The sequence below is a fragment of the Carcharhinus amblyrhynchos genome, chromosome 1, assembly GCF_965287045.1.
Source record: "Carcharhinus amblyrhynchos chromosome 1, sCarAmb.v2.hapA, whole genome shotgun sequence".
Lineage (NCBI taxonomy): Eukaryota > Metazoa > Chordata > Chondrichthyes > Carcharhiniformes > Carcharhinidae > Carcharhinus > Carcharhinus amblyrhynchos.
In genome coordinates, this window is record NC_137324.1 from 6,781,229 (window position 1) to 6,794,713 (window position 13,485).

Genomic DNA, 13,485 nt, shown 5'->3' on the forward strand with positions numbered 1-13,485 from the left:
TCCGGAATGGGGAATAGGGCAGAGGAACACAGCCAAGATGGGGAACAGTGGTCAGGAATTTTGGAAAGAATTCTCACCATTTCCTCCTCTTTCTTGGACTAGGACTTCAGCAAGGCCTTTGACAAGGTTCCGCATGGTAGGTTGTTGCATAAGGTTAAATCTCACGGGATCCAGAATGAGGTATCTAAATGGATACAAAATTGGCTTCTTGACAGAAGCCAGAGGATGGTTGTAGAAGGTGTTTTTCAAACTGGAGGCCTGTGACCAGCAGTGTGCCTCTGGGATCAGTGCTGGGTCTACTGTTAGTTTCATTTATATTAATGATTTGGATGAGAATTTAGGAGGCATGGTTAGTAAATTTGCAGATGACACCAAGATTGGTGGCATAGTGGACAGTGAAGAAAGTTATCTCCGATTGCAACAAGATCTTGATCAATTGGACCAGTGGGCTGATGAATGGCAGATGGAGTTTAATTTTGATAAATGCGAGATGATGCATTTTGGTAGCTTGAACCAGAGCAGGACTTACTCAGTTAATGGTAGAGCACTGGGGAGAGTTACAGAACAGAGAGATCTAGGGGTACAGGTTCATAGCTCTTTGAAAGTGGAGTCACAGGTGGTCAGAGTGGTGAAGAAGGCATTCGGCATGCTTGGTTTCATTGGTCAGAACATTGAATACAGGAGTTGGGACGTCTTGTTGAAGTTGTACAAGACATTGGTAAGAACATAAGAACATAAGAAATAGGAGCAGGAGTAGGCCATCTAGCCCTTCGAGCCTGCCCCGCCATTCAATAAGATCATGGCTGATCTGTCGCTGCTCAGTTCCACTTTCCCGCCCTCTCCCCATAACCCTTAATCCCCTCTCTTATCAAAAACCCATCAACCTGCGTCTTAAAAATATTTAACGAGGCAGCCTCCACCACTTCAACGGGCAGAGAATTCCAGAGATTCACCACCCTTTGAGTGAAGAAGTTCCTCCTCAACTCCGTTCTAAACCGCCCCCCTTTTATCTTGAGGCTGTGCCCCCTAGTCCTACTGTCTTTTTTGAGCGGGAAGAGTCTCTCCACCTCTATCCTATCCATCCCATTCATCATCTAATACGTCTCAATGAGATCTCCCCTCATTCTTCTAAACTCTAACGAGTAGCCACACTTGGAATACTGTGTACAGTTCTGGTTACTATATTATAAGGATATTATTAATCTAGAAAGACTGCAGAAAAGATTTACTAGAATGCAACCAGGACTTGATGGTTTGAGTTGTAAGGACAGGCTGGATAGACTGGGACTTTTTTCTCTGAAGCGTAGAAGGCATAGGGATGATCTTATAGAGCTCTATAAAGTAATGAGTGGCACAGATCAGCTAGATAGTCAATATCTTTTCCCAAAGGTAGGGGAGTCTAAAACTAGAGGGTATATGTTTAAGGTGAGAGGGGAGAGATACAAAAGTGTCCAGAGGGGCAATTTTTTCACTCAGAGTGTGGTGAGTGTCTGGAACAAGCTGCCAGAGGTACTAATAGAGGCGGGTACAATTTTATCTTTTAAAAAGCATTTAGATAGTTACATGTGTAAGATGGGTATAGAAGGATATGAGCCGAATGTGGGCAATTGGGACTAGCTTAGGGGTTAAAAAAAATGGCATGGACAAGTTGAGCTGAAGGACCTGTTTCCATGCTGTAAATCCCTAGGATTCTATGACTTTTGGCCGAAGCCTCTCACACACTGGGCAGGTTAATGCACAATGAGGTTTGGCTGGGCATCCATTATTCTTATAGAAACAGCTGTACCCAAGCGTAATCATCTCTCGAGTGTCGACGCTGGCTCTCTGATCTATTCTGTCAATAGCACAGTTTTTATTTACAGAGAAAACAGAGGTTTAAAGTGCTTGAATTTTCTACTATTGCTACTTTCAAAGGTTTGGGTGATTGGCACTTTTATTGGGCTGCAGTGAAAGGAGCTTTTTTTTAAAGAAATTAAAAGTTCTGAATGAATGACTTTTAATAGTTTTTAAAACATCCCATCATCACTAAATGGGTCATTGGTTCTCTATTGAGTGTATAGTGAGTGAGTTGACATGGAGGCATCTTAGCCTGGCATGGAATTATGAGTGGCCGTAGCTTGGCACGAGTACCAAACGGGTGGGAGTGGGATATGATGTGATGGTTGAGGTGTGGGGAGTTTGTGGGGGGTGTAAGGGTGTGGGTTGGAGGGCTGTTCTTGCTTTTGCTCTCATGGGCTGAACAGTCTCCGTCTGCATTGTAGGGGTTCTATGGGCGATGGAATGGACTGGATCTGTATTTGCTCTTGGGCAGCACAGTAGCACAGTGGTTAGCACTGCGTGGGTTTTCGGTTACCTCCCACACTCTAAAGATGTGCGGGGTTAAGTTGACTGGTCATGGTAAACTGCCCCATAGTGCCCTAAGATGTATAGGTTGGGGGGAAGTATTGAAGTTTATTTATTAATCACAAGTAGGCTTACATTAACACTGCAGTGAAGTTACTGTGAAATTCCCCTAGTCGCCACACTCCGGCGCCTAACCAGCATGTGGGAGCAAACCGGATCACTTGGAGGAAATGCATGCGGACATTCAGAGTAAAAATGTGGAGGGTTACAGGGATAGGGGTTGAGTAAGTGCAGGCTCGATGGACCAAATGGCTCCTTTTGCACCACAGGGATTCAATGATTCTATGTAATGTTCCACAGCATCGAGGTGGGGGTTCTAAAAGGCCATGTCTTGTCACCCAGCGACCCCTGTGGCTGTCTCTGGACACTTTCTGGGGGGGGGGGGGGGGGGGGGGGCAGGAGGCCCAGTTCCTGTTTGCACCCACTGCCCTCGGAGTGAAAACCCCTCCTCTGCAGTCACCTTCTCCCGAGTTAGGCGTGCCGAGGCGGGAAAGTTCCTGACTCCTGCTAGCCACCTGGAAGATGAAGCTCCAGCCGCCCCTGATGAATTCAATCTGCCTTTTGCGCCGTGGCTGACAGATTCCTTTCTCTTCATTTCAGGTGTAAAGAAAAAGACCAAAGTGATTAAGAACAACCTAAACCCAGTCTGGAATGAGGTGAGAAACTTGTAAATATTCAACTTCCTTGTAAGCTTATCAAACAGCCCGTGTCATAGATCTGAGAACAAAAATGCACAGAAGGAGGCCAATCAGCCCACTGTGCCTCTTCTAGCTCTTTGAAAGACAAAATTCATTTGTCCCCTGAATCCACCCCCATTCTAAATGGTGGAAAAATGCGCTGCATTAATGGCGCACTGTTATTTCTAACAACTATCTGGACGTACAGGTTTCAAGATGGCTTGCTGAGCCATCTCAGAGGGCAATTGAGAGTCAACCACATGGCTGTGGCTCTGGGGTCACACGTGGGCCAGGCCGAGTAAGGACGGCAGAATTCCTTCCCTAAAGGACATTAGTGAACCAGATGGGTTTTTTTTTTAACAACAATTGATGACAGTTTCATGGTCATCATTACTGAGACTGGCTCCACATTCTAGATCACCAAGGGGATTAGTTTAGAGAGGAGGAAAATTAGAAAGATAAGCACCTCAGCCTTTAAGAGAAGTCACACACGAGGTAGATTACCTTCCCCGAAGGGTATTAGTGAACCAGATGTTATTTTTACAAAAATGAACAATTGTTTCATGGACGTTTAATTCCAGATTTTTAAAAGAATTGAATTCAAATTTCGCCGTCTGCCATTGTGGGATTCGAACCAAGGTTCTCAGGCATTACCCGGGACCTCTGGATTACTAGTTGTGATAATTTCACTGCCTGCCTGTTATGCTATCATTGAGCCAAGTTTCAATTCCAGCACTTTACCCTGAGCTGGGAATACTGATTGACCTGAAGTGTGTTTCCAGCATCCATCCCAGCAGTGACAACGCAGGGATCAACAGTTCAGGTTTCAGCCGTGGTTAGAACACTCCTGCTTCCATCTCCTCAACCAGAGATACCAACACTCCATCCGGGCTGACTCTCCCGGTGCAGTGCTGAGGGAGTGATACTTCGCTGGAAAAAGACATTGATTTGAGTCACGATCCACTCTTTCACGTGGGCATAAAAGATTTGGACATTCTAGAACAAAAAGCCTTAGCTTAGAAACAGAGAAACTAGAAGCAGGAGTTGACTATTTAGCCCTTCAAGTCTTCTCTGCCATCCGTTTTGATCATGGCTGATCATCAAATTCAATATCCCAATCGCCCTTCCCCCCATTCCCCGTGATCCCTTTTGCCCCCGAATTTCTTCTTGAAGTCAGGCAACATTTTGGCCTCAACTACTTCCCACACAGTCACCACCCTCTAGATGAAGAAATTTCTCCTCACCTCAGTTCTAAAAGGTTTCCTCAAACTATGACCCCTGGTTCTGGACTCCCCCACCATTGGGAACATTCTTTCTGAATCTAGTAACAAATTGTCCCTAAGTTATTCTCCCCTTAACCTGGTTTCCAATGGGGGTACCATAAGCATAGACATGGGGCAAGGGTGGGGGAGGAAAAACACATTGTTAAGATGGCGGCGCAGGCTCGTTGGGCCGAAGGGCCTGTTTCCCGTGCTGTGTTGTTCTTTGTTCTACCCTGTCTAACCCTGTTCAAATTTTATAAGTTTCGATGAGATCCCCTCCCACTCTTCTAAACTCCAGTGAATATAATTCTAACTGACTTAGTCTCCCCTCATGTGACAGACCTGCTATCCCAGGAATCAGCCTGGTAAACCTTTGCCGTACTCCCTCTATAGCAAGGGCATCCTACCTCGGATAAGGATGCCAAAACTGCACCCAATACTCCAGGTGCGGCCTCACCAAAGCCCTATATAATTGCAGCTAAGGGTTGCTAGATTTCAAACAGAAATGAGGAGGGAGTACTTCCCTCAAAAGGTGGTGAATCTGTGGGATTCTCCACGTCAGAGTGCAGTGGATGCCGGAACATAAAACAAATTTAAGGAGGAGATAGCTAGGTTTTTAATTAGTAACAGGATGAAGGGTGATGGGGAGCAGGCAGGAAGATGGAGATGTGAGCGTGTTGAATGGTGTTAACGGTGGAGCAGGTTCGAGGGGCCGAATGGCCAACTCCTGCTCCATAAGAGTGAAGGAGAGCAGCATTGTTCAGTGAGCTGACCAATAAATATCTGTCAATCAACATCCCTAAAACAGATAGTTGTCATATGTTTGAGCAGCCGTGTAAATTAGATGTTGCCTTTCCTACCAGTGACTGCTCTTTAGACATGCCATGGAGAACTTTGGGATGCCTTGAGGCTGTGAAAGGTGCTATATAAATGCAGGTCTTTTCTTTCCGCCACGCTAGTCTTGGGCCTTGACGGTGCAGAGGGACCTCGGGGTCCTTGTGCATGAGTCGCAAAAACCCAGCTTGCAGGTGCAGCAGGTGGTCAGAAAGGCGAATGGGATGCTGGCCTTCATAGCGAGGGGGATTGAATATAAAAGTAGGGAGGTCTTGCTGCAGCTGTATAGGGCATTGGTGAGGCCGCAGCTGGAGTACTGTGTGCAGTTTTGGGCGCCGCACCTGCGCAAGGATATTTTGGCCCTGGAGGGAGTGCAGAGGAGGTTTACTAGGCTGATACCGGAGTTGAGGGGATTGAGCTATGAGGAGAGGCTGAATAAACTAGGCTTGTACTCGTTAGAGTTTAGAAGAATGAGGGGAGATCTCATTGAGACGTATAAGATGATGAATGGGATGGATAGGATAGAGGTGGAGAGACTCTTCCCGCTCAAAAAAGACAGTAGGACTAGGGGGCACAGCCTCAAGATAAAGGGGAGGCGGTTTAGAACGGAGTTGAGGAGGAACTTCTTCACTCAAAGGGTGGTGAATCTCTGGAATTCTCTGCCCGTTGAAGTGGTGGAGGCTGCCTCGCTAAATATTTTTAAGGCGCGGGTTGATGGGTTCTCGATAAGAGAGGGGATTAAGGGTTATGGGGAGAGGGCGGGAAGGTGGAACTGAGCCACAACAGATCAGCCATGATCTTATTGAATGGCGGGGCAGGCTCGAAGGGCTAGATGGCCTACTCCTGCTCCTATTTCTTATGTTCTTATGTTCTTATGAACCTTGAGTGATTCTGGCTGTAACTGCATTGGACCCGATTCTAATCCCGGTTAATCCTTGCACGCAGGGTTTTGAATGGGATTTGAAAGGAACGCCACTGGATGCAAACTCGGAGATCCTTGTTGTTGTGAAGGACCATGAAACCATGGGCAGAAACAGGTAGGATGCCCCACCGGGGACTGGCCTCGGGATGTTGAACGTTACGATGATGTTTGTATGCAAAGTGTCACACTGGGATGCTCAAATCAGAGGAACGTGGAATATTCCAGATTCATTCTTGGCTGAGGATGAAGGATCGGCGATATAGGATACGGTGTAACATGAAGGAGGTGCTTGTGGGTGGTGGTGTTCCCACCTCCTGCTCTGCTGCCTCACAGCGCCAGGGACCAGAGTTTGATTCCAGCCTTGGGTCACTGCCTATGTGAAACCTGCACGTTCTCCCCATGTCTGCGTGGGTTTCCTCCGGGTGCTCCACTTTCCTCCCACACTGCAAAGATCTACAAGTTAGATGGATTTGCCGCGCTAAGTTGCTCCTGCGTGTCCCAAGTTATGTCGGCCAGGGGGATTAGCAATGGTTATTTTGTGGGGTTACAGGGATTGTGTGGGGTTACAGGCGGTGGGTCTGGATAAGATGAATGATCTTCTTCTACACAGCAGGGACTCAAAGTATTCTGAGTGACTGCCTGTGTAGAGTTTGCACATTAGAACATAGAACTTAGGACATAGAACACGACAGCACAAACAGGCCCTTCGGCCCACAAGTTGCGCTGATCATATCCCTACTTACTAGGCCTATCTATAACCCTCAATCCCATTAAACCCCATGTACTCATCCAGAAGTCTCTTAAAAGACCCCAACGAGTTCGCCTCCACCGCCACCGACGGCAGCCGATTCCACTCACTCACCACCCTCTGAGTGAAAAACTTACCCCTGACATTCTCCCTGTGCCTGCGTGGGTTTCCTTTGGGTGCTCCGGTTCCCTCCCGCACTCCAAAGATGTGCAGGTTAGGCGGATTGGCCATGCTAAATTGCCCCCTGGTGTTAGAGGATGTATAGGTTAGGGGGACTAGCGTGGTAAATGCATGGGGTTACGGGAACGGGGCTGGGTAAGATATTCCGTTAGAGGGTTGGAGCAGAATTGATGGGCCGAGTGGCCTCCTTCTGCACTGTAGGGATCCTATGGGTTCTGTACTGCCGCATGTCTCTGTTAGAACAATGACCACACTTCAAAAGTACTTTCTTGGGTGTAAACTCCTTTGGAACAACAGGTGGTGAAAAGCATTTTGGAAATGGGAATCTTTCTTCTTCTGTTTTTACATAAGGTTTGATGGGATGAATAATGTTAAGCCCTTTGGTCTAACGAGCCTGTGCTGGTATTTAGACAAATCTCCTCCCATCCCATTTTCTCAATCCTTCAGCATATCTTCCTATTCCATCTTTACTCCTGTACACTCTCAGTTTCCTTTGGGAAGTGTAGAAGCCATTTGTCTCAACTGCTTCCTCCAGTAGCTCGTAAATTTCATGGAAGGATGTGCCGGTTGGATCACTCAACTTCCCTTGTCCCGGGCTGAATTTGGATCCCTCAGTCTTGGCAAAGAAAGATGCAAAAGTGTCGAGGGGTAGAACAGCACAGAAAGAGGCCATTGAGCGGCACACTGGCACGGTGGTTGGCGCTGCTGCCTCACTGCACCAGGGACCCAGGTTCGATCCCCAACATGGTCACTGTCTGTGTGGAGTTTGCACGTTCTCCCTGTGTCTGCGTGGGTTTCCTCCAGGTGCTCCAGTTTCCTCTCACTGTCCAAACATGTATGGGTTAGATTAATTGTCCATGATAAATTCTCCCTTAGTTTCATGGGTAAATACGTGAGGTTTTGGGGATAGGGCTTGGATAGGATTGCTCATAGAATCATAGAAAACCCTACAGTGCAGAAAGAGGCCATTCAGCCCATCAAGTCTGCACTGACCACAATCCCACCCAGGCCCTAACCCGATATCCCTGCACATTTACCCGCTAATCCCTCTAACTGACGCATCTCAGGACACTAAGGGACAATTTTAGCATGGCCAATCAACTTAACCCGCACATCTTTGGATGGGTGTTGGTGCAGGCTCGATAGGCCAAAAGGCCTCTTTCTGCCCTGCAGGCCCTGGGTGGGATTGTTGTCAGTGCAGATTCGATGGGCCGAATGGCCTCCTTCTGCACTGTAGGGATTTGATGAATCTATGATTCTACGTTTTGGCCCACCAAGCCTTTTTTTAATTGCATGAGTTAAGTTCATTCCACCCACTCTTCTCCCATACCGCTGCAATATTACCTTGTGATAAATCCAGTTCCTTTTGTAAACTATGATTCAACCTGGCCCTGATGCCCTGTCAGGCAGCGTGCCCCAAATGCTAAACACGTGCGGAGGAGGGTTTCTCTTCACGTTAACTCTGGATCCTTTTCCAATCTCTGATTTCTGCTCCATCAGCTATGAGACACAGTCTACCCATCCAAACTCCACTTACCTTCACCTGAACCTTCTGTGCTGGAACACTTCCATCTTATCTCCTCTTGGCCATCTCTGCTCCAAGGAGACGAAGCCCATTTTCTCCAGTGTATGGGGTAAGTTTTCCAGCCCCGCTCGCCACAAGAAGCGTCGCGGGCAGGACTGGAAAATTTGACAGACTATTTAAAGGTGGAATTATGCCCAGAGTGTTTATTGTTAACCCTCTCATTCTTGGAGAGACCTTGCACCTTTTCTTACCATAATCATCAAAACCCTACAGTGCAGAGAGGCAATTTGGCCCATTGAGTCTGCACTGACAACAGTTCCCACCCAGGGCCTATCCCTGTAACCCCATATATTTACCCCGCTAATCCCTCTAACCTACAAGCCCCGGGACACTAAGGGGCAATTTAGCATGGCCAATGCACCTAACCTGCACATCTTTCAGACTGTGGGAGGAAACTGGAGCACCCTGATGAAACCCACGCAGACACGAGGAGAAGGCGCAGACTCCACACAGACAGTGACCCAAGCCCGGAATTGAACCCAGGTCATAAGAACATAAGAACATAAGAAATAGGAGCAGGAGTAGGCCATCTGGCCCTTTGAGCCTGCCCCGCCATTCAATAAGATCATGGCTGATCTGTCGCTGCTCAGTTCCACTTTCCGGCCCTCTCCCCATAACCCTTAATCCCCTCTCTTATCAAAAACCCATCAACCCGCTTCTTGAAAATATTTAGCGAGGCAGGTCCCTGGAGTTGTGAGGCAGCAGTGCTAATCAGCAGTAATGGCAAGCTGTACGTATTATTCGAGGTGAAGGTAGTGCTGCCTTTAGCTGTACTGTGTAAAGATAGAAGCTGGGATAAAGATGTGTCAAGACACAGCATGTTCAAGATGAGGAGAATCTATGCAAGTTCAGGCAAAGGGCTCAGTGAGAAGTGAACAGTAATTGTATAGTTTGCAACTAACTGAGACTCCAACCCAGTGCCTGTTGAGAGTTCAGCTCCAATTGGCTGGCCACATACATTAATCTGTTGCTAATTTGGGTCATTTGGTCAACTGATAGATCCAGATCTGCATGAATATTACGCACAGAATATGCTATACTTAAAAGGTTTTATAGAAGAGTGCTTTATCGAGAAAGGGTGATTAAATTGGAGTGTTTGATGGGGGACAGTGTAGAGGGAGCTTTACTCTGTATCTAACCCTGTGCTGTACCTGTCCTGGGAGTGTTTGATGGGGGACAGTGTCGAGGGAGCTTTACTCTGTATCTAACCCTGTGCTGTACCTGTCCTGGGAGTGTTTGATGGGGGACAGTGTCGAGGGAGCTTTACTCTGTATCTAACCCTGTGCTGTACCTGTCCTGGGAGTGTTTGATGGGGGACAGTGTCGAGGGAGCTTTACTCTGTATCTAACCCCGTGCTGTACCTGTCCTGGGAGTGTTTGATGGGGGACAGTGTCGAGGGAGCTTTACTCTGTATCTAACCCCGTGCTGTACCTGCCCTGGGATTATTGATGGGGACAGTGTAGAGGGAGCTTTACTCTATATCTAACCCTGTGCTGTACCTGTCCTGGGAGTGTTTGATGGGGGACAGTGCCGAGGGAGCTTTACTCTGTATCTAACCCCGTGCTGTACCTGTCCTGGGAGTGTTTGATGGGGACACTGTAAAGGGAGCTTTACTCTGTATCTAACCCTGTGCTGTACCTGTCCTGGGAGTGTTTGATGGGGACACTGTAAAGGGAGCTTTACTCTGTATCTAACCCTGTGCTGTACCTGTCCTGGGAGTGTTTGATGGGGGACAGTGTAGAGGGAGCTTTACTCTATATCTAGCCCTGTGCTGTACCTGTCCTGGAAGTGTTTGGTGGGGGACAGTGTCGAGGGAGCTTTACCCTGTATCTAACCCTGTGCTGTACCTGTCCTGGGAGTGTTTGATGGGGGACAGTGTGAAGGGAGCTTTATTCTGTATCTAACCCCGTACTGTACCTGTCCTGGGAGTGTTTGATGGGGACAGTGTAGAGGGAGCTTTACTCTATATCTAACCCCGTGCTGTATCTCTCCTGGGAGTGTTTGATGGGGGACAATGTAGAGGGAGCTTTACTCTGTATCTAGCCCCGTGCTGTACCTGTCCTGGGAGTGTTTGATGGGGACAGTGTAGAGGGAGCTTTACTCTGTATCTAACCCTGTGCTGTACCTGTCCTGGGAGTGTTTGATGGGGGACAGTGTAGAGGGAGCTTTACTCTGTATCTAACCCTGTGCTGTACCTGTCCTGGGAGTGTTTGATGGGGGACAGTGTAGAGGGAGCTTTACTCTATATCTAACCCCGTGCTGTACCTGTCCTGGGAGTGTTTGATGGGGGACAGTGTAGAGGGAGCTTTATTCTGTATCTAACCCCGTACTGTACCTGTCCTGGGAGTGTTTGATGGGGACAGTGTAGAGGGAGCTTTACTCTGTATCTAACCCCATGCTGTAGCTCTCCTGGGAGTGTTTAAGTTAAGTATTTTCGTTATACAGCAGTCAGCTCAGATGCAATGAATATAGGTGAAAATAAGCAAATAATGTTCTGAAACTAGGAAGAAGTGACCACACCCTGAACTGTAAACTACTTGTGATTTGTTTCATTCATTATCCGGCCAGTGTCTAATTCCTTCCTGCTGTGTGCTGTCCAAGAGTCCTCAGGCAGGAAGAGAACTTCGTCTCAGACAGTCTGAATGACGAAGCACCAGTCTTGCTCCAACGCAATCAGCTCTCTGATCTCTGTACTGGCTCATTCATTATCTGCTGTTTATAGACACATTGTTAGCTCACGGCCGTGAGAGAGAGAGTCAAGGCTCTACCTTTTGTCTGACAGGAAAGGAAAATGTGAAATATTAAACAATTATTCCCCTTCGCCACTCCAGCAAGCCCTTTGCTACTGACGATCAGATCAACGCATTGCGCGGGAGTCTATTCGGCCCATCATCCCCATGCCAGCCTCTTGTAATGAGCCAGGTGATCAGTTCCACAGTGCTGGAGTTAGATGGTAAATCTCAGCCTCATCATTCAATCGAAAACCAAGCCTAACACGGAATGTGCGGAGGCGAACGGAATAAGGGAACAATAGAGGCAATGAAAATATGAAAATAGATTTGTAGCTAACCTTGGTAAACATTCAGATGGCAAACAAGTCATCCAAAAATGGACAAGTCTGATTAGAGGCCCAAAATCGATTTTCCCGTGGGGATAGAGGTATTGGTTAAAATATTAAGCAAACAAATTAGGAACAGGAGTAGGCCACTCGGCCCTTCGAGTCTGATCTGCTATTTAATAAAATCTTTGCTGATCCCACTATAACCTTATAAACCAAGTTTGAACTCTCAACCTGTGGCTCAGAGCCAAGGTTGCCCTCCACTGAGCCTCCACTGACCCACTGTTGCGTACACCATTGTAGAACATAAGCACATAAGAACATAAGAAATAGGAGCAGGAGTAGGCCATCTGGCCCTTCGAGCCTGCCCCGCCATTCAATAAGATCATGGCTGATCTGTCGCTGCTCAGTTCCACTTTCCGGCCCTCTCCCCATAACCCTTAATCCCCTCTCCTATCAAAAACCCATCATCCCGCGTCTTAAAAATATTTAGCGAGGTAGCCTCCACCACTTCAACGGGCAGAGAATTCCAGAGATTCACCACCCTTTGAGTGAAGAAGTTCCTCCTCAACTCCGTTCTAAAACGCCCCCCCTTTATCTTGAGGCTGTGCCCCCTAGTCCTACTGTCTTTTTTCAGTGGGAAGAGTCTCTCCACCTCTATCCTATCCATCCCATTCATCATCTTATACGTCTCAATGAGATCTCCCCTCATTCTTCTAAACTCCAACGAGTACAAGCCTAGTTTATTCAGCCTCTCCTCATAGTTCAACCCCCTCAACTCCGGTATCAGCCTAGTAAACCTCCTCTGCACTCCCTCCAGGGCCAAAATATCCTTGCGCAGGTGCGGCGCCCAAAACTGCACACAGTACTCCAGCTGCGGCCTCACCAATGCCCTATACAGCTGCAGCAAGACCTCCCTACTTTTATATTCACTTTACATTATACTTTTATATTGTGCTGTGGAGCTAAGCGGGAGCCTGAGTCGTTGCGAGGCTCTTACATCAGATGCTGGTACTTGAGTGCAATTATTTTTAACAAAACAGGAAGCAGAGGATGAAAGACTCTTCCTTCACAGGCTGAAGTTGGGCTCTGACTTGGCGCTGGCATTTCCCTCTTTCAGCTCCTCCCACGCACTGACGGAGAAGCAGTGAGGAGACTGAGAAGATGCCAGGCTCTCGTACATCGCTCACTCAGAGTGAATCTGTCTCTGCGCGCTATTCTCTCGATGTTCTGCTTGATCCGGGAGTTCCCCCCTCTGTCACAGCCGTGGGAGATTCTGACCCCACCATATCCCACTTCGTTCACTAATCTGCAGTGAGATGTCCTCACCTGCATCTCAGTAAGGATCAGACCAGATTGGATTCAACTGCAGGGAGGTGACATTGCTCTGGAACGTGAGCTGTCCCCCGCTAGATACTGTTTACTATTTCAAACATTCGCTCCTCTTCCAAAGGTATGAAGTTGATTCATCGCACCTCCATGATGGGCCAAACACAATGACTAAACATCATACCCTCTCACAGCCACATGCAGTGGTGGATTCACCAACATTAAGGGCATTTAAATGGTAACCATATGGATGCTATTGGAATAGTGGAGGTTAGATGGGCTTTAGATTGGTTTCACAGCTCAGCGCAACATTGAGGGCCAGAGGGCCTGTACAGTGCTGTAATCCAGAGACAGTAAGAAGTCTCCCAACACCAGGTTAAAGTCCAACAGGTTTATTTGGCAGCACAGGTGAATGGACACTGCTTGACAATCACCAGGCAAAAGTGTTCCCTTCCAGCAGTCAAGGGCAGTCCGCCTCTGATCTTCG

At 47.6% G+C, this 13,485-nt stretch overlaps 1 protein-coding gene across 5 annotated transcripts in view; it reads left to right on the forward strand.

Annotated features, from left to right (window-relative positions):
* Positions 1 to 13,485, forward strand: part of dysf (dysferlin, limb girdle muscular dystrophy 2B (autosomal recessive)) — a 284,564-nt gene that overhangs the window by 38,594 nt on the left and 232,485 nt on the right. For all 5 annotated transcript variants that reach the window (XM_080191726.1, XM_080191963.1, XM_080191788.1 and 2 more), the window contains exons 2-3: positions 3,004 to 3,059; positions 6,122 to 6,213. In XM_080191726.1, coding sequence (XP_080047852.1) covers positions 3,004 to 3,059; positions 6,122 to 6,213 — 148 coding nt within the window. The remainder of the gene's footprint in view (positions 1 to 3,003; positions 3,060 to 6,121; positions 6,214 to 13,485) is intronic.